Source organism: Lepidochelys kempii, chromosome 3, assembly GCF_965140285.1.
Source record: "Lepidochelys kempii isolate rLepKem1 chromosome 3, rLepKem1.hap1, whole genome shotgun sequence".
Lineage (NCBI taxonomy): Eukaryota > Metazoa > Chordata > Testudines > Cheloniidae > Lepidochelys > Lepidochelys kempii.
The window spans coordinates 3,512,291-3,536,031 of NC_136382.1; the positions used below are offsets into that span (position 1 = coordinate 3,512,291).

The 23,741-nt window shown below is 45.9% G+C and overlaps 1 protein-coding gene across 1 annotated transcript in view; it reads right to left on the reverse strand.

The window, feature by feature from the left end:
- Positions 1-1,280: 1,280 nt before the first annotated feature.
- Positions 1,281-23,741, reverse strand: part of LOC140908431 (interferon-induced very large GTPase 1) — a 45,998-nt gene continuing 23,537 nt past the window's right edge. The window contains 3 exon segments of the mRNA XM_073335505.2: positions 1,281-8,700; positions 8,703-10,109; positions 21,871-21,956. Coding sequence (XP_073191606.2) covers positions 2,786-8,700; positions 8,703-10,107 — 7,320 coding nt within the window. The 5' untranslated portion in view covers positions 10,108-10,109; positions 21,871-21,956 and the 3' untranslated portion in view covers positions 1,281-2,785.

The following is a 23,741-nucleotide window of genomic DNA, read 5'->3' on the forward strand; positions in this document are numbered from 1 at the left end:
GGTCAGTTTGGATGAGCTATTGCCAGCAGGAGAGTGAGTTTGTTTGTGTGTGTGGGGGGGGGGGTGAGAAGGCCCAACTTGATGATCACTTTAGATAAGCTATTACCAGCAGGACAGTGGGGTGGGAGGAGGTATTGTTTCATGGTCTCTGTATATATAATGTCTTCTGCAGTTTCCACGGTATGCACCCGATGAAGTGAGCTGTAGCTCATGAAAGCTCATGCTCAAATAAATTGGTTAGTCTCTAAGGTGCCACAAGTACTCCTTTTCTTTTTGCGAAGACAGACTAACACGGCTGTTACTCTGAAACCTGTCATTGTAGGGAGAGTGGTCACTTTGGATGAGCTATTACCAGCAGGAGAGTGAGTTTGTGTGTTGGGGGGTTGGGGGGTGAGAAAACCTGTATTTGTGTTGTGTATTTTTGACATTTGTATATAATGTCTTCTGCAGTTCCCACAGTATGCATCCGATGAAGTGAGCTGTAGCTCACGAAAGCTCATGCTCAAATAAATTGGTTAGTCTCTAAGGTGCCACAAGTACTCCTTTTCGTTTTACAAGCCTTTGGTTATCTTAATCACCTTGCCTCTGTTTACAAAAAAACTCCCTGCCCCAAGGGTGGAAGCTGGGAGCAGTGCAGAAGCAATCACAGATAACACTCAAGCTGTGTTGCAGTTAAGAGCTCCGTCTGGGTCTAGGGTGTCAGCAGATCTGGGAGCAGATCTCTGGTATGAAACCAGGTGGGGAGCAGGAGCCCCTTCCAGCCTCCCCAGATGGCACCCCTGGAGCACACAGTGGACTCACCTGTTTAAAGAAAAGCAGGCAACATCTCTTAAAATATTTTGAACATACATGTATTTGCTCATCTCTTATAGGTATGCATCATTGCATTCATGAGGTAATGGTAGGTAGCAGAAAAAATTGTTTATTCCTTATAAATGACATAATGTATTGCAGTAAAATCTTAATACAGAATTAACAGTAAGAAAAAGAAAAGCTATTTGAGATCATTTTTAAAGCATCACAGTCTGCACTAAGATGAGTGGCCTGTGAATGAGGGCTGACACCTGGGCTCTTGCATTTCCTCCTCTTCTCCCTTGAGGTTGATCAGGTCTTGTTTTCTTTGACTGTTGGCCAGGCTGATTTGGTCCAGGTCCAAAGTTAAAGTTGCTTCTCAGTTTGCTTTTCAGGTATAGCACAGTAGGGCATGAACTCTCTGAAATCATTGTTCAAAAGTCTGTCTCTTGGGGTATTGTTCTTTTCTTCCTCTTCTCTCTCTCTCTCTCTCTCTCTCTTATACAACCATTTTAACTTGGATGAGACAACTAGGTCTAAATTTTCAGACCTGGTCTCAATGTGCATGTGACATTACCCAGGGTACAATCTGGACTGTTGAACAGCTGTGTCCCCTTAGTTCTCCAACCTGGGGTGCTTTTTACACTGCTTTACTGTGAGAATAACCTCTCCTGTCTGTTCACACTGTAGCCCATAAGATCAGTTTGCCAGCCTGCTATATTACATAATGTTTTCTTCATTGGGTTGATTCATACTATTTTGTTATCATATCTTACTATTGCTGAATCATACTTTCAGGGGTTGTTTATAAATTTCAGTATATGTTACTCATAAGAGTTATCCATGGTTATCCATAATAGTTGGCTGTAATGCAAGGAACCTGCAGGCCTGTATTCTATATGATTAGCTAGAGCAAGTTAGTATGGGTATTTGTAATCTTTGGCATAGATAAATGGCCTATTGGTTTCCCCTCTTGACTTTGGGGAACTGAATGCAGAACCGAACAAAGAACTGAATATGTTTATCATATGTCTTGAACAGACGAGTAACTTCAGGGTACACCACAGAACATGGAAGTCACAAGTGAGGCCAAAGGTAACCGTTTCAGGAGTGAGATAATCAATATTAATACATATGAATATGTGTCATAATATGCTAGCCTATAGAGTAAGTGTACCTGAAGATCTGTTAGGGTGAGGAAATAAGATTTGGGCATGGTAGGTTGGGCCTGGATAAAGCAGTACCAAGACCTATAAAAGGGGCCAACAACCATGCAAGAGGGTCATTCATTCACCGTGCTTTTCCTATCTTTTATCAAGCTATTAGCTCAACTTTGCAATACAGCTTAGCTACTCAACACTCGAATGAAATCCCTACCAACTGGGGAAGCCTGGACCATCAAATTCATCAGGCATGCCAGGGGTAAGGCTGGTCCTCCGTCTCCTACTACCAGGCCTTCGGGGAAGGGTGTGAGTATGTTAGGCTAAGTAGTTCTCTATAATAGAGATGTTACCATCAGGAGTCACAGAGTTGTGTTATTGCTTTGTAACTCTGTGTTTCATAGCATTTGTTGTTCTTTCATTCATTTTAATATAGACCTTATCAATTTGGTATTGTCCTCAGTTTAAGTGTCCTTGCCACGTAACCCGAGAGTCCTCTTCCAACGTTGAACTTTCTGTGTTCTTGCCATTGTTGCTACCAAAGAAGACCCACTGCCTTTGAATTAATTTTCAGGAATGGCTTCTCCAAGTGGAACAAAGCATGATGGAACTGGTGATTTCTGTTATGAAGAAGGAAGTTTCTTTTGGAAAGTTTCACGGCAACTTCTCCCTTGAGCCCTACAAAAAATACTGTTGGGTTTTTTTTCAGTAAAATATGACAAACCCTCCAACACACTTCACTTTATTTTTGATAGAAAAAGTTCCTTCTTAAAGCTATTCAAGCAATATTAATTGCAAATATTTTTCAGTATCCTTTTCAAAACATAAATTTCTCACATCCGATTGATTCTTCCATCAAAGATGGTCATCATTAACAACATCTCATCACATACTTTGTCCTTGTTTAAGTCATTCCAATCAGTCGGGATTGCCCCCTTGCCTTCAAATTTTCCATTATGGATTTTTTCTAAGTCAGATCTGAAATGACTGACAAACCATTTCCAATAAGACAGTTGTGAGGTATCTGGTTTGATGTCCCAATTTGCATAGTCAGGTCCTACTTCTCGATAATTTTTGCACAGAATTGTTTTTCCATCAAGCACTATCTTGCAGTCACTTGCTACAAGGCTGGTACAAATGTCAGTGACCAGATGATTTGTTCCTTCCCACTGGATGCCAGCCAGGGCCTGAGGACGATGACAAGAAGTGCTGTGATCTCCATCATGACCAGGAATTGTGTTCGTGCAGACAGCCTTGCATAAGGGACATTGCTTCAAACACCCACTGAGCTGCTCAAATAGGAGTTGATGGGGTTTTGTGACAAACGGATCCGTATCAATCTCGGAGAATGTTTGTTTCAGCTGTTCTAAGGCAGGGATCAGTGACTTACTCACCTCTTCTTTAAGAAATTGTATGTCTTTTGTCTCTTGATGTTCAATGCTTGTCAGATTGCTTCTGGGAAGGTACATGTCATCTCCAAGCCTGGTACAAAATTCATCCAACCATGAGGCTACGTTGCCATGTTTATCTTTAACAACTTTAGTTGATTCATCAATTGCCAAAAGAACAAGAGTCTGGAGAGAATCAAGATTTAAATTTAAGAAATTTTTTAATTTTGGATTTTTTTTGTCTAAACAATACCTATCAACTTCTCGTCTGATAAAATCCTCCATATAGTAACTTGGGTTATAAATAAACTCCTGGTATTTTTCAAAATTTTCCTGCTTTAAAAGATAATCCAGCATGAACAATTCCAGTCTGGTTCTATTGCCATTAAAGGCTGGATAGTGAGACCTCATTTCATTTGCTATATCAACGGCAGTCTTGTCATAGACTGCATGGCAGATAGCAGATTTAAGATTGCTGCACAAAATATCAGCAAAAGTTGTGATGGATGTTGCTCCTTGGCAGGCAATTTTAAAAGAGCTAAAGAATTCCTCTTTCTTACTTTCAAGATACCGGACTGGATCATCTGATTTCTGGAATGCTTTGAATGTCTCTCTAAACTTTCTTGTGGCCATTTGGCATAAATATAGAGATACATCCACTTTGTATGAGGGTGTTAATGTAAAATTGTTATCCTCTGAATCAGATTCCAACTTTCTGCTTATTAACTCCACTATTTCATGAAAGTAACTGGAACTGTAATTCATTATCTCTCTCGCTTTGTTCTCAATGTATTCATAGATATGCTGCTCTAGGTGTGCTGTCCTTGTCTTTAAATTCTCAACATCACATTCTTTCGTAGTCTTCCACAGCATATACCATCGTCTCTTCATTGAGATGTGCTCAGTAGGGTTCAGAGGAAAAACAGTCCATTCAGAGGATATTGTAATCCTGTTTCTTATATTGTGTTCTGATCTAAAATGATTGAAAAGGAAAATCTCCATATCAGCATTAAAATTGGGCTCCTCAACACAAGGGGCAGCAGGGGACACCTCAGTAACCCATTCATTCCACATTCTGATAAAGCTATCTCTAAGTTCCCTTTCACTCAATTCCTTATCTCTGAAATGTCGGGCCAACTCCTGGCTTTTTCTAAGCAAGTCTTCTTTATAAGTTGATTTCCTTTGGTCAAAACTACTTTGACAATTCTTTAGATTGATAAGTTCTTGACCCTTTTGACACAGTTTGTCAATCAGTTCTTGTCTGAAAAAGTTCATTTTTGTTTTAATATTTTTTTCCCATTGAATCAGTATGTTACAGTCCTTGTCTTCCCTAAAATACCTTTCAAGGTCCTTTTCAGTGGCATCATATTTTTCTTGAACTTTTTTTTCAAGATCTACTTTATCTATTTTGGAGATTCTCCCATTCTGAATTTGGATGTTCAGCTTGTTCTGCAGATTAAGCACGAAACTTCTCAGTTCCCAGGTCCATTTGTTATAGTTGTTTTCCAGTCTGCTGTATACAACAATCTCCTGTGTATTTTTAAAGCTGAATACAAAATTCTCATTTAACAAAGCCTCCCACAGGTCCTGAGTGCGTGTTTTTAATTCTGACAGTTTTAGAAACCTATGTTCAGATTTTTCTTTGGCAGCCATGAGAATTTCCCTCTTTAGTTCCTGCACTCTTTGGCTGTAACTGGGGTTTGGAGCTGCCATCGGTGGGTCTCCTTCCCAGAGATGAGGAAAGTAATGAATGTGGGTGTTCACATCAAATTGGATAACGTCATTAAAGCAGGTAACATAATTGGACTCTTGCTGGGCTGCAGTAACTGCCATTTCATCTAATTTTTCCTGAAGACGTCTTCGTCCTTCCATATTCTTTTCATTTGCAGTTATGTCTCCAACATTTTGATGCACAAACAAACAGCTTGGGGAGAGATTTACTTGTTTCATCCTCAGAAATGCCTGGACAGCGATCTGTAGGATATCTTGCATTTCAGAAGGGTTCTCTCCAAAAATATTGATCAAAGTTGTGTTGCCAAGACCAATGACAAAAGTGGCTAGCTCGTTATCATGGCTGAGTGCTGATCTGTTTTCTAGCTGTATTGCCCGCAGCCCTTCAGTGTCAATAACCACCATAAAGTCAAACTTCAGCTCTTTTCTGAGCTCATCATCCACCTTAACTAGTTGCATAAATGCTCCCCTCGTGCACCTCCCTGCACTGACATTAAACTGAAGTCCAAACATGGCATTTAGCAGTGTTGATTTTCCAGTGCTCTGGATGCCAAGTACAGAAAGAACAAACACCTTTTGGTCTCCTAATTTCTCAATTAACTTGTCAAAGATGGCTCCAACCCACTTCAATGGCACATAAGAAGTGTCACCATCCAGCAGCTCGATAGGATACCCTTCAACCATCAAATCAGCTACAATTTTTGGTAGTTCATGATAGCATTTATCCTGTTCAGGGTGTGCATCCAAAGCTTCATAAATCTGACCCACCTCTCTCAAAAGATGCTCGAGACCAAAAGTCGATTCATTTATTTTATGTGATAATTTTTCTAATTGTTTTTGCGAGTCATTATTTTTTCCCCTTTGGTTTTGTGACCATAAATCAGGGTATTTCTGGTGAAGCTCTGGAAGATGATCAGCAGGCAGATCAGCTATAAATACTTTCAGCCACTGTAAAAAGTACATTTTGGTTTTGTGGGAAGGTGAAGTCAGAGCTGAAAGCACAGACTTCATTAATTCATTCAGGGGGAATGCTCTCTGTAATTGATCCTGTCGCAGCACATGCTTTTCTGATTTTATTTGGCTTAGGCGTTGTTCAATGCCCATGTTCTGATTGTCCTGCAAACGGGTACGTTCTTTATCCTTTTTACACCACTTGTGCCACAACTCTCCTTGGAGAGGTAATAATTTGTCCTTAATATCTAAAATATTTGTCTGTTTCAGAACACCCATTACTTTTTGTGCCAGTTCTTTGCCTTCCATGCACTCTCTTTTGTCTTCGTCAACATGGAATCCATGCTTTTGAGCAATGTCTGCACATTTACCAAGACTACAAGGAATATTTGAAGTTTCTACAGCACATTTAATTGCAGTGGTCAGTTCCTCCATTAATTTTGCCTCATTCTGGTTCTTAACAGCTATTTTTACTCGCTTTTCATACTTATTAACTGTTATTCTCTCTTTGTCAATACAGAGAAAGATGATAGGTTTGGAGGATTTTAGAAGGTCTTGTAAAACCTTTGTGCCCGTTTCATTCCGATCAGTATCTGACAAGAGCACCACATTGACAGAAGCTATTTCCTGTAAAAATTTGATTTGTTGCTTATGTTCTCTTGCATCTCCGTGAAGATTAGTGAAGGCAATGCAATTGTCAAAACTATCATCATCTCTACCTGGACAATACCAGGCGATTTCTACAACACCTTCCATCAAGAGGCAGTTTTTACTACTGCTTTTACAGTGACGATGGAAAAAAATATTATGCCTTTGCTTACTCAACAGTGTATTTAAGAGCTGAGATTTAGAAAAAGAAGATGCACCAAATCTTATGAAGGACACCACTGGTAGATCTGCTTGATAAATCAATTTATCTGTACATTTCCTAATCCCAGTCCTGTTTTGAAGTTTCTTGTAACTCTGCCATTTCTTGTTAACTTGGGCAAAGGACCAAAGAGGGAATTCTATTTGTGAAGTGCAGGGATCTGGCACCAAAAGTGGAAGTGCAAATTGACATAAAGAAAGCTTTGTTGAAATATATTGCCTCATGAAATCATCTGCACTGTGAAAAATTGCCATCTGTATGTCCATGGGATGCACCTGATCCTCATTACTTTCAGCAGATTCATCAGATTCCTGCTCATCGTCATTAAAAATGTCATCTACATTATCTGTGGGTTCATTCACATCATCGCTGGTGGTCAGTGTATTGGCTATACCTTGTTTTGTTTTACAGTCATCGTTGCAAATCAAATATCTTACCCGATAGTCCATCATCAACAGTTTATCCAAAAAATAAAATGGCAGCTCACTTTCATTGCGGGGGTGCCTGGCATGTAAAGATGTTTCATGAATTTTCTGGATGTCTGCCATCCCCATTGTATTTGGATAGTAATTTTCAAGTTTAAGTCGCTGAAATAATTTTAGAAACCCTGAGTTTTGGGGAAATCCGTATGTCTTAGTGTCTCTGGATTGCACTTCTTTGGATGTTGACATTGGTGAATTTACCTGCTTGATTTCTTGAAAAACATTTCCTAGATCTTTCTTTATATACTCCTTCAGCTGATCATCATTTGTGGCTTCAAAATTTCCATTTACAAGGGAATTCAAGTCTCTTTCCAGTGCCTTCCAGTCAGTGAGTGCCCTGTGCTTTGTAAGGACAAAAGTAACTTTCTGTGACAGCGAGTTGCCCATGTGATCTTTAATAAAAGTCAAACATTTCTTCTCTTCAGGGGCTATAACTTTATATTTAGCTGCTACTGTCAGACATGTCAACAACAGGAAAGCCTGAGCTCTGGAAACATCCTGACCCCTAAGAGTCAAATATCTCTCATGTACCCTTTGCATTTCCTTTAACATGAAGTTAATTTCTGAGCACCCGAGGAGATTCTGAAAAGTGTGACTGTCCACATGATATCCTGCGCTGGCTGCGACTGAGAGTAATAACAGCTCAGGCTCTGTCTCAGCTCCCTGTCTCAGAGCCTGAAGTAATGAATGGAAGGATAAACTGAGAATCAGAGTAGCTTTTCTTTGTGCTTCATGCTCTGCTGCTGGAGAATTCATCGAGGCAGCGGTAGCTTCCCTGATGTCACTTTCCATTTGTTGTAAAACTTTAATGAAATCTGTAAGATCTGAGCTGCAGATCCGTCCTGCTTGTTCTTCTGCTGACTGGAAAATCCATTGCATAATGAAAGAAGATTTGGGGAAGTTCTTAACTGAATAGATATAAGGACCCAGAAGGCAGTGCAGCAAAGATTTGATGTACTTCTCATTTGGGGCAGAAAAATCTTTGCACAGAGAAACTGTTTTTTCCAGGAAATCTTGAAGCACCTTATCTGATAGGCAAATGTTGATCCATACATTAGGGCTTCTTGTTTTTTCATTCAGCTTCTGTTTGAAGTTCATCAGTGTCACCAGCTGTTCTTCATCCCCAGTGACTTCCCAGGACTTCATGTCCTCTAAGAATGATCTGGCCTCATCCATTGCACTGGCTAACTCCTCCCCAACCAATGTACTTGCACTTAGCTTTGTTAGGGCTTCATAGGCCCTTGTGAGGCTGCTCCTCATTTGATAAACATCTTTAAAATCTTGTCTGTGATTGGACAGGATTATGTCCCACACTGGAATCAGCTGAGACCTCTGTCAATAACAGACCAGGTTTTGTTACTGGCCAGTAGCCCAGATTTCCATGCTGTGAATGAATCCACTCCAGGTGGGCCGCCTGTCTGGGTCACAAACAGCTGAATCTCTGTTTGCATTTGTTTTCTATCTGTGCCCTGAAATGAGGCTTCAGAACCTGATTTTGATGCAGTAACACCAGGTGCAACGCTCCAACCGAAGCCTCTATAGCTGCCCCCAACATAATTGCTGAGTTCATCAGATGTTCGTTTCTTCATCTCGTCCAGCTGCTCTGCCCGGAATCCCTCAGAAGACACTTTCCACCAGAATATCCCACCCAAGTGAAGGGGGCCCTGGTTTACGTGAGACCCGAATCGGTTGAAGAATCTCCCGCCCCTGCTCTTCAGCATGTTGAGCTTTTCCGGCTCTGGGGTGTGACTCAAAAGCTGCTCGATCTCTTTTAACTCTTGCAGCGCTGCACTGGAAAGTCGAAGCTGATCCTTTGGGAAGTGGCATGAGGCCAGTGGGATGTAGCGGTACTTGGTGGTACAAATGTAGGTGTGTTCAGAGCGGGACCTGTGGTTTTTTTTGGATTCTTCAGATTTGCCATAATCTGAGCTGGTTTCAGCACTAAACCCCCAAAATCCACCTTTGGCTGCGGTGCTAATGTTGAAGCCTAGCTTCTCCATGGCCTTTGTGAATGTGGATTCTGCTTCAGCAGATGAAAACTCCTTCTTCTCAGACAATGGCCCTTGCTCTGGACCAAGGAGCTCAAACCCTTCTGGGATGTCTATGAGCTGCTCTCGCTTCTCCACCATCTCTGCAAGCTTGTTGGTTTTGTAAATGCCCTGCAGGGCCAGCCCTCCTGATGCCCGTCTCAAAACTTTCTTGTCAGGGAGATTCTCACTCTGGGACACCGTCTCCTTCAGGAGGTCTAACTGTTTGTGCACATTCTCTATCACTTCCTTCAAAGGCTTCTCAGATGGTGCCCAATACTCTGGGGCTATGTCCATAACTCCCTGCAGCTCCTCCTCTTTCTTTCTTACAGCTTCCTCAGGGCGGCTCCTGCCTTTCTCCTGCATTTCTATTAGCTCCTTCTGCGCCGACTTAGCCTGCTCCTGCCTCTTCTTTAGCATCTCCAAGCGCTGCTCCTGCAGCTGTGTCATTGTTGCCTTGCTGTCTGTCTTAAGTAGTTCTTGGAGGGCCTGCTTTTCCCATGTGTGCTGTACGTCGCATTCTAACTTTCGGAAGTCTTCATATCGCAGGTGTTTCAAGGCTTGGATAGAGGTAACTCCAAGTTTTTTGTGCAGTTTAGGCAGCCAGTACTCTGCACTCAGACCCGCTGCTTCCAGTCTCTTGGCTAGTTCATCCTTGGCAGCATCTCCCTGCCCTGAATTCTTGGGTTTTTCCTTTCCCATAGACATGGCTGTGAAATGGAGTAGAAAAATAATATCACACTCCAATGAAGATGGCCCTCCCTTCCTCCCTCCGCCAGCTTCACTCCCGGCCTTATATAATATACAATGGGCTACACCAGTGGTATTCACAGTTATGTGATTCGGGAGCCACATTTGCAACCACCATTAACCAAAAGAGCCACATGACTTCTGTATGCCCTGCGCACCACCCCACCAAACACACGCATACAATAATATTAAATATATAACTATAAATATAACCAAATTTTCAAATACATTTTCAATAAAACGAAAACTAAGTTCAGCTAACTTATTTATTGCATGAGGGGTTCAGAATGCAGGAGGGGGCTCTAGGCTGGGGCAGAGGGTTGTGGTGTGGTAGGAGTGAGGGCTCCAACTGGGAGGGCTCTTGGGGATGAGGGTTTTGGGGTGCAGAAGGGGGCTCCAGGCTGAGGCCAAGGGGTTTGGAGTGCGGGAGGGGGCTCAGGGCTGGGGCAGGAGGTTGGGGTGCAGGGTCTGGGCAGAAGTTAGGGTGCAGGATGGGGCTCAGGGCTGGGGCAGGGGCTTGGGATGCAGCGTGCTTACCTTGGGCAGCTCTCGTTTGGTGGCGCAGCAGGGCTGAGACAGGCTCCCTGCCTGCTCTGTCCCCCCGCCATTCCTGGAAGCAGTCGGCAGGTGGCTCCACGCACTGCCCTTGCCTTCAAGCACCACCCCCGCAGTTCCCATTGGCCGCAATTCCCAGCCGATGGGCTCTGCGGGGGCAGTGCCAACAAGCGAGGACAGTGCGCAGATGGAGCATCGGAGCTTCCCCTGATTGCCGTGCAGCTCCAGGCCAGCGGGAGGGTCGGCGGGGAACTAGGGTGACCAGATGTCCCAATTTTATAGGGACAATCCCCATTTTGGGGTCTTTTTCTAATATAGGCTCCTATTACCCCCCACCCCCGACCCGATTTTTCATACTTTCTATCTAGTCACCCAAGGGGGAACAGCAGCACACGGATCTGCTTCCCGTGCCCGGCCAGCTGGATTAATGCAGGGACTTTAGTGGCTGTAGTCCTGGGCTAAGGGGGCCCCCGCAAAAAGATCTAGACTGGAAGACCCGGAGAGCTTTTTGCTGGCCCCCCTTAGCCCAGGGTCCTGGCCTGCAGCCCCTAAAGCCCCTGCATTAATCCGGCCCTGCTCCCTCCAGGAGTGCCATGAATCAGCTGTTCGCGGTGCTTTCGGAGGGAGCCTTGAAGAGCCGCAGGCTATGCTTCAAATAGCCACATGTGGCTCGCAAGCCGCGGACTGAGTATCACTGAGCTACTCTGTGACACTTTGCCACAGCCAGGGTGGATAAAAAATTATGACTTAAAAATAAAATAAAATTAAGGATTTTTTTGTGTTTAAACATATTTTTCTTTTTAAAAATAAACCTACTTGAAATTATATTTGAAAGTATTACAATATATGTTAAGGCCTAAACTTACTGCAAGATATTAAACAGAGTTTTAAATTAAATTAAATTATGTTAAACAGTACGTTCGCTGCCTACGTTTTTAAAAAAGTCAAAGCACTCAATGGCTGCAAATCATTATCTAAGCACCTGGAACCAGAGTTTGTTGAAGGGCTAAAGCAGCTTTTGACAGCGGTAGCTTCTTCTGCAGGTGCAGAAAATCATAGAAGCATGTTCTGTTTCTATCAAGGCTCAAAAGCAGGACCAAATCCTGCCTCTCGCCTCCTTGTCTCCTACCGCACTGCTGCCTTACTTCAGCAGGACACAGCCCTCAGGACCTCTCAGCAGGCACTGAATATCTTATAGGGTTGGGTCCACAATTGTTAAGGATTACTTAAATCAGACTGGCACAAGCAAGCTCACCATGTACACAAGTACAAACTGCTCCTAGGAGAAAATGGTTGCTTTAAAATGACATGGGTATCTAGCTGCCCCAAGTATGGATGGTGCGAGGAGCCTTCCCTCCCCGCTGGCTCCTGCAGGAAGGAGCCAGTCACAACTGCAGTCCTTGCAGTCACTTGAAAATAATGACTGCACACGGAGCTAGCAATGCTCACAGCAGTAGGGGGTGGGGAGGGTAAGGGCCATGGGCCCACACCTGCCAGCAAGACTCCTCAGCCATGAAGGAGAGCCCACACTGAACTCTCTAACAGAGCAGAGGAGCTGGGTTCCCACTGCCCAGGGAGGCGCTCTGGGAGGTATTTCACAATGCCTCCCAGGGTTCCTACCGAGGTGACTTTGCTGTGCTTCACCCTCCAGCTCAGGCCAGTGCAATCACCAGACACTCCTTGGAAGCTTGAAATCTGCTTTGTTAACAAGATTTTATTTCCAGTGCACAGGCGTTGTTCTCTGTTATAGGGCTGCTCATCAGCGCTGATCTACTGCCATCCAGGGCCAGATTCTACTACCTTTACAGACATTCATAGATTCCAAGGCCAGAAGGGACCAGTGTTTCCAACTCCCATGATTTTGTCATGAGTCTCATGATAATCATTGTTTTCCTTAAAGCCCCAGCTCTTGGAGTCAAGTGATATGTGATGATTTCAGCCGTCATTCTTAAAGAAAATAAAGTTTCTAGCCCTTGTGGCTGTGGAGAAAGCTCCAAAATGTGAACCCCATACGCCCTAAAGTCTCAAAAAGCAGAGAGCAAGTAAAAACAACATCATATCTAGCTCATGATTTTAAACCCAATCTCATGATTTTTGGTGAGCCTGACTCATGATTTTTGAACATTTGGGGTTGGCAATACTGTTCTTTTAACATAATTTGTGTATGTGCCTGCATGTAATTTCCTAAATTTTTAAAAAAGGAAACTGAAAAACTAGAAGTTCCATCATGTGGCATCATATTGACAACCACAAGGTGATCAGCAGGGTTGAAACTTTAGATCCACCGCACAGAATTCTGCCACTTGAGGTAACTGAGTAACTGATAGCAGTAGCAGGTTGTTACCCAGTCTCCTTGCCCACCAAGTCCTAGTCTCACCCCTCCAGATTCCTGAACTTGGGCCTGTCGCCAACACCGCCCCCTTACATTGATCCATCCCACTCTGGTCCTGCAGCTCCCGCCCCCCTTTCCCTCCTGATCTGATCTTAAACCCAGCCCCCACCCAACATTTATCCCCCAACCTGCTTCTGAACCCAGCTCTCCCCATATGCCCCCCCCACAACGTCCTCTTGAACCTGGAGCCTCCCCCTATTTATCCCCTGACCTGATCCTAAACCCAGCCCTACCCCAAAAACATTTCATTCCCCAACCTGCTCCTAAACTTAGGGCCCCCATAGCTCTGCCAACCTTCCTCTGTACCTGCCCCCACAATTTGTCCCCCAGTCTGCTCCTGAACTAGATGCCCCCCCATATTTGTCTCCCCTGAGCTGCTCCTTAACCTAGATCCCCCTCAGCCCTGCTGACCCACCCCGACCCGACCCGACCCCAGGCCTCCATCCTCAGCCTTGACAGCTGGCTTGGGGACACAAGACACTCCCCCTCCACCCGCCAAACCATAGCTCTTTCAGCTGCTGCTTGTTCCCCGCATTTAGCCCTGCCAGTCCCGCACCAAGATCTCCGGCACCTCACCCTTAGCCCTTGCAACCTGTCCCTGGTACCCCTTCCTGACAGTTTAATCTCCCCAGACTACTCCTGAACCCACCCCCCGTCTGTTCCTGAACCCTGCCTGCCCCACACCCTACCCGCCTGCCCAGCATCTGCCTCCTTAACACCACCACTCTTGCTCCTGGGCCCAGGCCTGGCTTTGCTCCACTGAGCTCATGTGAGCACTGATTTCTACACTGAATTTGAACAGCTATTTTCTCACACCTGAACTGCAGAGGAAAGGCCCCGGGCTCCCTGCTTCGCCTCCCTGAACCCAGCAGAGAGCTCTGTGATGGATCAGCAAAGCAGAGGACAACAGCTCCCATCAGTGCCCTCCCCACGGCACATCCCCTTATTCCTGGCCAGGGAGGGGAAAGGTCCTAGCCTGGGAATTGTCCAGGCTCTCTTTGGAAGCGGCGGCTGCATGGTGAGCCAGAGACTGCAGAGAAACCAAAGCAGCAGCCACATGGCAAGCAGGGAGCTGGAGAGAAGCTGAATTCAGAGTGGAAGCCCAAGGACTCATATACCGAGCCACGTGTGGGATGGGCTGTGTGTGCTGGACATCACAGCTGGGTGCAGGGCTCTGTGGGACTTATGGGACAACAGTAAAGTTGCCAATTTTCTAATTCCAGAAAACTGAACACCCTTGGCCCACCCTCTCCCCAGCCCCTTCCCAGAGGCCCTGCCCCCTGTCCCGTCCCTTCCGGAGGCCCTGACCTTGTTCACTCCATCCCTTCTCCCTCCTTCGCTCACCCTCACTCATTTTCACTGCAAGGCCCAAACAGGCAACAGGAGAAGGCCAGGAGCTGCAACAGTCTGACTGTGGGAGATGCACACACCTGCCTACACAGAGACTCTTTTTCCATGTGTAACCCACACACCTCCTGGCTGTGGGGTTCTGTCCCATCTAGTGGCACTGAGACCACTTAGAGAGAGAGAGAAAGAGAGCAAAGGAGTCTGCTCTACAGCCTCAGATAACAGCCTTTTAACTCGTGCAGTAGAGGCTCCGTGCACTAGGCTCCAGAGGTCCCAGGTTTGATGCCACCCCCCGCTGTCTGTTGGTGTTACACATACACTTTCTCGGGGCCCTAGGAGGCAGGTGGTGCAGAAGTCACACAGGGCCCTGAGATGGGCAGTCTTGTGTCAGGGCTGGCCTTAGGGAAAATGGCACCCTGGGCGAACTTGCATTTTGGTGCCCCTGGCCCCCATGGGCGTGGCATGCCCTCACCCCAAGTGCCTCCCCACCCTCCCTTCACCCCTAACCCCTGCACTGTGCCCCCTTTGTCCCTAACCCCTGGCCCCTCCTGCACGCTAACTCCTACATTGTTCCCCCTTCACCCCAAATCCCTACACTCCCCTCCTGTGCCCCTAATCCCTGCACCCCCTTCACTCCCACCCCTGCACCTCCCTCCTGCACCCTTAACCCCTGCGCTGTGCCCTCTTCACCCCAACCCCTACCCCCCTCCTGTGCCCCTAACCTCGGCATCCCCTTCCTGAACCCATATGGGGAAACTGACCTGCGTGCAGTGATGGAGCAGTTGGCATGGCTGCTCCCCTGACCCATCCCCGCGCACCCCTAAGGGGCTGTGAGGCGGGGGGAGGGGGCAAGGAGTGAGGTCATGGCTCCCTACATCCAGGTCATTTTCCCTGCTTGGGCTGCGTCAGGAGAGGGCAGGAGAGCAGCAGCTCCAGACACTGACCTCGCAACTCTGTCTCTTTAAGGAAGCGCTCAGGGTCGGTCAGGGGCCTGAGGGCTCATTCAGACACAAGCAGCTGCAATGCCAGCAGCTCCTTGCCCAGCACAGATTCCTCCTGTCCTGTCACCCCAGCTCAGTGGAAATCAGGCACACGGGCAGGGGGAAGGGGACACCCTTGTTGCCAAGAAGGCCAACGGCATATTGGGCTGTATTAGTAGGAGCGTTGCCAGCAGATGGAGGGAAGTGAATATTCCCCTCCATTCAGCACTGATGAGGCCACACCTGGAGTATTGCGTCCAGTTTTGGTCCCCCCACCACAGAAGGAATGTGGACAAATTGGAGAGAGTCCAGGGGAGGGCAACAAAAATGGTTAGGGGTCTGGGGCACATGACTTTGAGGAGAGGCTGAGGGAGCCGGGGTTATTTAGTCTGCAAAAGAGAAGAGTGAGGTGGGATTTGATAGCAGCCTTCAACTATGCGAGGGGGGTTCCAAAGAGGATGGATTTAGACTGTTCTCAGTGGTGGCAGATGACAGAACAAGGAGCAATGGTCTCAAGTTGCAGTGGGGGAAGCCTAGGTTGGATATTGGGAAACACTATTTCACTAGGAGGGTGGTGAAGCCCTGGAATGGGCTACCTAGGGAGGTGATGGAATCTCCAGCCTTAGAGGTTTTTAAGGCCTGGCTTGACAAAGCCCTGGCTGGGATGATTTAGAATCATAGAATCATAGAATATCAGGGTTGGAAGGGACCCCAGAAGGTCATCTAATCCAACCCCCTGCTTGAAGCAGGACCAATTCCCAGTTAAATCATCCCAGCCAGGGCTTTGTCAAGCCTGACCTTAAAAACCTCTAAGGAAGGAGATTCTACCACCTCCCTAGGTAACGCATTCCAGTGTTTCACCACCCTCTTAGTGAAAAAGTTTTTCCTAATATCCAATCTAAACCTCCCCCACTGCAACTTGAGACCATTACTCCTCGTTTTGTCATCTGCTACCATTGAGAACAGTCTAGAGCCATCCTCTTTGGAACCCCCTTTCAGGTAGTTGAAAGTAGCTATCAAATCCCCCCTCATTCTTCTCTTCTGCAGGCTAAACAATCCCAGCTCCCTCAGCCTCTCCTCATAAGTCATGTGTTCTAGACCCCTAATCATTTTTGTTGCCCTTCGCTGGACTCTCTCCAATTTATCCACATCCTTCTTGTAGTGTGGGGCCCAAAACTGGACACAGTACTCCAGATGAGGCCTCACCAATGTCGAATGGAGGGGAACGATCACGTCCCTCGATCTGCTCGCTATGCCCCTACTTATACATCCCAAAATGCCATTGGCCTTCTTGGCAACAAGGGCACACTGCTGGCTCATATCCAGCTTCTCGTCCACTGTCACCCCTAGGTCCTTTTCCGCAGAACTGCTGCCTAGCCATTCGGTCCCTAGTCTGTAGCGGTGCATTGGATTCTTCCATCCTAAGTGCAGGACCCTGCACTTATCGTTATTGAACCTCATCAGATTTCTTTTGGCCCAATCCTCCAATTTGTCTAGGTCCTTCTGTATCCTATCCCTCCCCTCCAGCGTATCTACCACTCCTCCCAGTTTAGTATCATCCACATTTAGTTGGGGTTGGTCCTGCTTTGAGTAGGGGATTGGACGAGATGACCTCCTGAGGTCTCTTCCAACCCTGATATTCTATGATTCTAATTGTCACTAAAATGCTTAGGTAAGAGGAAGTGAATTGGCACCTGGGCAAAAGAGCCAAAGGGAAGACTAGAAACTTTCAAAATTGAGAAAAAACTTCTCTTCTTTGTGAGGGTTGTGGTTCTCTCTCAGCTGGAGAGACAGAGAGCAGCAGGTATGCTGTAAAGCTTTGGCCAAGTATGAAAAATCATCACCATTTATACCTAGAAATTACTTATTTGTAACTACAGATATGTAAGTAGAACAGGAAATGTTTAGTTAGACACGATCAGGTTTATCTCTTTATTCTGGGCTTGTGGATTCCTCTGTGCTAAACACAGGAGCTTTTGTTTTCTTTGTAACCTTTAAGCTGGACCCCAAGGGAGGGGTGGAAAAGCCGAGGGCCTCAGGGAAACTTCCAAGTGAGTTTTCCTGATTCTCAAGAGGCATTTTTTTCACGTGGGTGGTGGCAGCACTACTACCAAGGCCAGGGGGATCTGTAACCTTGGGAATTTAATACAAGCCTGGAGTGGCAAGGTATTTTTAAAGTCTTTTGAGGGCCCCCAGCTTCTGCACTCGAAGTGCCAGAGTGGGAAATCAGCCTTGACAGATGGCTACTTTTAAATCTGTTAGTGAATGTCCAGGGGGATCGAAGTGTTCTCCTACTGGTTTTTGTATGTTGCCATTCTTGATGTCTGATTTGTGTCCATTTATTCTTTTACGTAGAGACTGTCCAGTTTGGCCAAGGTACATGGCAGAGGGGCATTGCTGGCACATGATGGCATAGATCACATTAGTAGATGTGCAGGTGAATGAGCCCCTGATGGTGTGGTTGGGTCCTCTGATGGTGTCACGAGAGTAGCTATAGGGACAGAGTTGGCAATGGGGTTTGTTCTAGGGATTGGTTCCTGGGTTAGTGTTTCTGTGGTGTGGGGTGTAGTTGCTGGTGAGTATTTGCTTCAGGTTGGGGGGCTGTCTGTAGGCAAGGACTGGTCTGCCTCCCAAGGTCTGTGAGAGTGAGGGATAGGTTGTAGATCACTGAGGATGCATTGGAGAGGTTTTAGTTGGGGGCTGAAGGTGACGGCCAGTGGCATTCTGTTATTTTCCTTGTTGGGCCTGTCCTGTAGTAGGTGACTTCTGGGTACCCATCTCGCTCTGTCAGTCTGTTTCCTCACTTCCCTGGATGTGTATTATAGTTTTAAGAATGCTTGATAAAGATCTCATAGGTGTTTGTCTCTGACTGGAGCTGATTGGAGCAAATGCGGTTGTAGATACTCACCAGCGACTACACCCCACACCACAGAAACACTAACCCAGGAACCAATTCCTGCAACAAACCCCATTGCCAACTCTGTCCCTATATCTACTTTAGCGACATCACCAGACTCCTCGTTGCTCTCAGTTTCAAATACGGTGTAAGCCTGCCACAGCCTATTCTTAAAGGGACAGCTCCCATTAACCAAATACACATTATAAAAAATTAACTGTGAAACAAATATTAACACAGCATCCACCTCACATCGAGATATGTTGTTTTGGAATGTATAGTCACTACTACATTTACTCCAGGATCCTTATGGTTCCATAGTTGGGGTGAGCTCAGATTTGCCCTTAAAGCAGGGGTTCACCCTCTTTGCTATGTATGAAACATACAGTGTATGCCCTCCAAAGATATGCTACTTTTTGAGTTCAGAATAAATTTCTCTGAACATTTACAGGTAAATCTATTAATGTGTTCATGAGTTAAAATTCATTTTAAAATGTTTTTAACAAATTTAGCACAACTGCCAGAACAGGTATTTTGTCCCAAATTATCTTAAAAACAGAATAGTGCAGATCTTTCAAATTGACCATCTAGTTAAAAATAATTTGTGCATTGGTTACATCTGAAGTTTTTTTTTTAGGATTAATGGTCATTTATTGCCACCATTCTTCACAGCAAAATTTTTCCTTTCAGCCATGGTTGAAGAAAGGGGTAATTCATCATGGAACTTTCAAAATGGCTGCCATCTCTTGTTTGCAATGGGACTGAAGCCAAAAAGTTCTCAATCGTTTCTTGTAGGTTATGTTTTCTAGACTCTTAATCATTTTTGTTGCTCTGCTCTGGACTTTCTCCAATTTGTCCACATCTTTCCTGATATGTGGTGCTCAGACCTGCCATGAGTACTCCAGTTGAGGCCTTGTCAATGAACCCCATCTTTCAGGTGGAATCGACAGCAACACGGTTTGATCTCTATAGGGGGAGTTAAGCTCTGGAATAGGCTTGCAAGGGAGGTTGTGGTGTCACTATCATTGGAAGCTTTTAAAAACAAGTTGGACAAACACCTGTCAGGGATGGTCTAGATTTACTTGGTCCTGACACAGTGCGTGGGGCTGAACTTGAGGACGTTGAGGTCCCTTCCAGCCTGACATTTCTATGATTAGCAGGGTTTGAACTGACAGTCTTCAGATTCACATTAAAAACCACTTCTACATCAGTGATAGTGGTAACCAGCAGGGGGGAAATATGCTGTCACAATGTGGTCCAGCCCACACAGGGAGATATACAGGGGTAACCAGAGAATGGTTCAAGTAGTGGGGAGAGAGTAATGGAACGCTGGGTATCAGGATTCTTGGTCTCCATTCCTGGCTCTGGGAGCAGATTGTGAGCTAGTGGTTACAGACAGCAAATCCAGCTGTAGCCAAGCCCCTGTTTGAATCGGCTGTGGGGACTAAAGACCCGAGTAGTAAAATCACGAGCCTCTGCTGCTTCCGCTAATGAACCAGACCTCCCAACCTGGAAGTAGTAGCAAAGTCATAAACTTCTGTATGTGGGCTAGCTGCTAGAATATGACACCGGGTCACATGCTGTCAGTGTCAGGCATCTAAGGGTTATTTAGTATTTCACGCTTTGGGTATCTGAATGTTTCTATAAATTTCAACATCTTTTTAAATAAGGACTAGAGAATGTGACGGTGGGCTGTGGTACTGGCAGCCAGAACCAAGATAGTCAGAAAAGACCCCGGGTCCTTTTTCAGTAATGAAGCAGCAGCTAACAGAGCTGCAGGGGAAGAATGCAAAATCAAAAAGACAATGCACCTCTGGAGCCATATAAGCCCCCTTAATAGGGGGTTTACAGAAACTCTGTCAGCACAAGCAAACAGTGCCGCTTCACGGGAAAACTGATCTGGCTAACACGATTGTACGGCAAAAAAGGGGCAAAGGCTGCAATATGGAAGAAATATGTATTCCCACGGAACATGCAGTGTGTACCATTAAAAGAGGTAAAAGAAGTAAACAAGACATGCTATTTAATTATAATTCTACAGAGGCTCCAAAGAGGAGTCAGAATGGATTTGTGTTTTCTTTTTCAGATGTCCGTATGCTTTGAAAGAAACCAGCTCAGAACCAAGGAAGATCAGTGAATATAAGAAATGGAGACTAACTATTGAAAATCCTATCCAAAAGTTCGGTGCAACTGGGATATAAAATCTATATGGTGGTGTTTTGTAAACGGGAATAGAATAATTGTATTAAAACTAAGCAATTGTATAAAACCCCCCTGAAATGCCCTAAACTGGAAACCAATTGAAATAATCCGTTCAATCTACACAAGCAAAGGGATCTCATCTTTGAATTTCACCCCTCACAGTACTGTAGTTCCTGTGAAACAGGGGTCTAAAGGAAATGTGAGACACTAGAAAAAAATGTAATCATGTGCCCCTTTTTAAAAAACTCAAAGCAAACCTCAAATGATATTTTCCTCACCACCTGGTATAGAGAAATCAAGCAGTGCACAAATGACAACGAACATTTACAAGGTGATACTCTAAATCAAAAGACATAATGCCATAGACCTTGTTCACCCAAGTTAGAATTGCAGTCCTGACATCATCTTACCAATGGCAGGGCTCAGAAGTGCTGATGGAGACAGACTGTAACGGGGTGGTGAGGAAATGGGCACCTTTTTCTTGCAGTGAAATGCTTGTGGGGGAGGGGAAGTAGTTATCCGTGCCCTGCCTCTCCTACAAATACCCCCATCCCTCAACATTCCCCCCAGGGCTGCACCACCAAGCTAAGTGGGTGAGCTCCCGTTCCCTCCACTGCGTCCCAACTGGGGAAGGAACCCAGCACTCCTCTTCTTCCCCATGCTTCTGGGTAGCTCCTCTGCCATGCCTGACCTAAACCTGTTTGGCTGTAGCAGGCACAAGGTGTTTTATCCTGTAGGACTCATGTGCTCTGGTCCCACAGTGTTCTGTAGCCTCTGTAAGGGCAGAGTGTTAATGTGTGTGTGTTACTGGCACATTAAGACACCTCTCAGGGTTAAGGTTAAGCATTACAGCGGTAGCATTCACCTTCATTTTGTATTTCCTGGAGTTCAGAGGTTTAATTTTAGCCACTCTTCACATACTGGATGGGCACAAGGCAGCACTAGACAACCTGAGCTCTGTGTTAGCAAAGAGTTGGGCAGTTAATTGGTTTATGAAGCTTCGGATTTTCAAGGCCGTTTGCAGAGAAAAGCCCTAAAAAGTTACTTTTAAAAAAATTAAAGGGGAGATTCTCCTTTTGAGAGAATCAGGAAATCAGGAACGTCTGCTCTTCCTGCCTTATAACACAGGAACAAGGGGACAATCAATGAATTTAAAAGATGGAGAAATTTACAGCTGAAAAGGGAATATTTTTTCACACAGTGTTAATTCAAATGTGGAACTTGCTACCACGGGAAATCATTGGGGCCAAGAATTTAACAAGCTTCAAAAATCAACTGGACAAGTTCATAGAAAAATATTCAGAGTTATCATAATTCATAACAAAGTTTGGAAGGAATATAAAGCTTACCTTGATAAGGAGAGAGATGAAGCTCAGGATATATAACACTTCTGTGGTCAGTACTGCGACATACGGGACCGGAACTTGGCCGCTTACTGTTAAGATTGAAAAGAAGTGGGACACTGTTCAGATGAAGTGTCTCTGATTTTATTTGTGAGTCACATCCTTCCTTAGCTCCCCCAAATAACATTCTTGTTCTGGGCTTCAGCCTGCCCCTGGCTGAGATGGGTCTCCTCTTCATCTAGGGACCCGAGCAGGAACTTTCTACTCAGCGGGGTTCCCCAGCTCTGGCCAGTTCTGTCCCCAACTCCCTTCACCTCCGGCTCTGCACCAGCTCTCCCACCCAGCAGCTCCCAACTACTGCTCTCTTGGGGCGCAGGCAGCTCTCTGCAGGGAACTCCCACCAGTGCCCTGCTGCAGCTTCCTGATCTGCCCTCAGCTGCTGCCAGGTGTCTTCTGTCATGTCCCATCAGGAGGCAACTAACTAGTCAGGTGACCTAGACCCATTCCCTTTTAAAGCGGCCAGTCACCCTGGGACAGGGTCCTATAGACAACAGCCCCCTTCGGTGCACAACCCTGAATTATCCTGAGAGCAGCAGGTCTGTCCTGCGTACCGAATGAGGCAGGAGTCCTGCTGGAAAACAGTACGTGATCACGTAAAAACAGACTGTGTCATAAAGCAAAAGAGGCTGAATTTAGGCTGCAACCTTAATTCTGGCATTTCCTAACTTTTCAGTGGTTGACTCTGCAACCTTAATACTGTTCTTTTAGCAGAGGCTTTCTATCTGTAATCTCCTACTCAATTGAAAAACAGTAGTTCTATCATGTGGAATCATAGTGGCATCTACATGGTTCATCAGCAGGGTTGGAACCTTTAGATCCATCGAACAGACCCCTGCCCATGAGCGAACTGAAAACGGAGAGCAACAGCAGGTCCTCACCTACTCTGTGGGCCAGCCCTAGAAGGGAACAAAACATACATTTCACCAGTGGGTTCCCCAGGTTATTTGCTGACAGCAGAGCAGTGGTGAGTCTCAGGAATCATGGGTTCCAGTCCAGGCTCTGGAGGGGCGTGTGTCTACAGAATCAGATTCTTCTTCCATCCCCCCACAAGCTCGACCCCTTTTGTCCTGTCCCCTCCAGCCTGTACTTGTCCCGGTTCTGTCTCTTCACCAACCCTGGCTCCTTGTGCCATTCTCCTCACCTACCCAGTCCCAGTCTCCATGCCTCACATTTGTCATCCTAGTCTCTTTGCCCAGCCAGTCCTCGTGTTCTCATCCTCATTCTTGGCTGCTCAACCAATTGGTTTCTCTCCTTCAAATCCCCCATTCTTCTGTTGTTCCCCCCTTCCATCATTCCTTCCCCGACACTGGCTTCCAGTTACAGTCTCCTCATCCGGTCTCATTCTGCCCCCTTCTCTGTGGATCCTTGTTCCAGTTTCCTACCTCCCCAGCTCACGTCCCAACCTCATTGCCCAGCTATTACTCGTTCACTGTCCACATCCTGGCTCCTCTTCAGATCTGTCTCCATTCCTCCTCTGGTTCTCTATCCCCCTCCTCTTGACCAGCCGGTCCCAGTCCCTCCTACTCCCCCAGCTCTCAGTCCCCGTCTCCCAGCCCATTTAGTCCTAGTCTACTCCACAACCGGAGTTTCATTCTCCTTGGCTATCCAGTTCCAGTCTCCCCATTCCACCCAACTCCCAGTCCCCGGTTCTCTGCAGCCTTCAGTCCCAGTCCCCATCACTCAAGCTCATTTCTCAACCTACTCCCCCCACATCCCTGTTCCAGTTTTTGTCTTGTCTACATTTGATTCAGGCCACTTCCTCCTCCAGCCTGCCTTTGCACCAGCTGGGGAGCCTTGAGACCCCAGGAGAAAGAGGC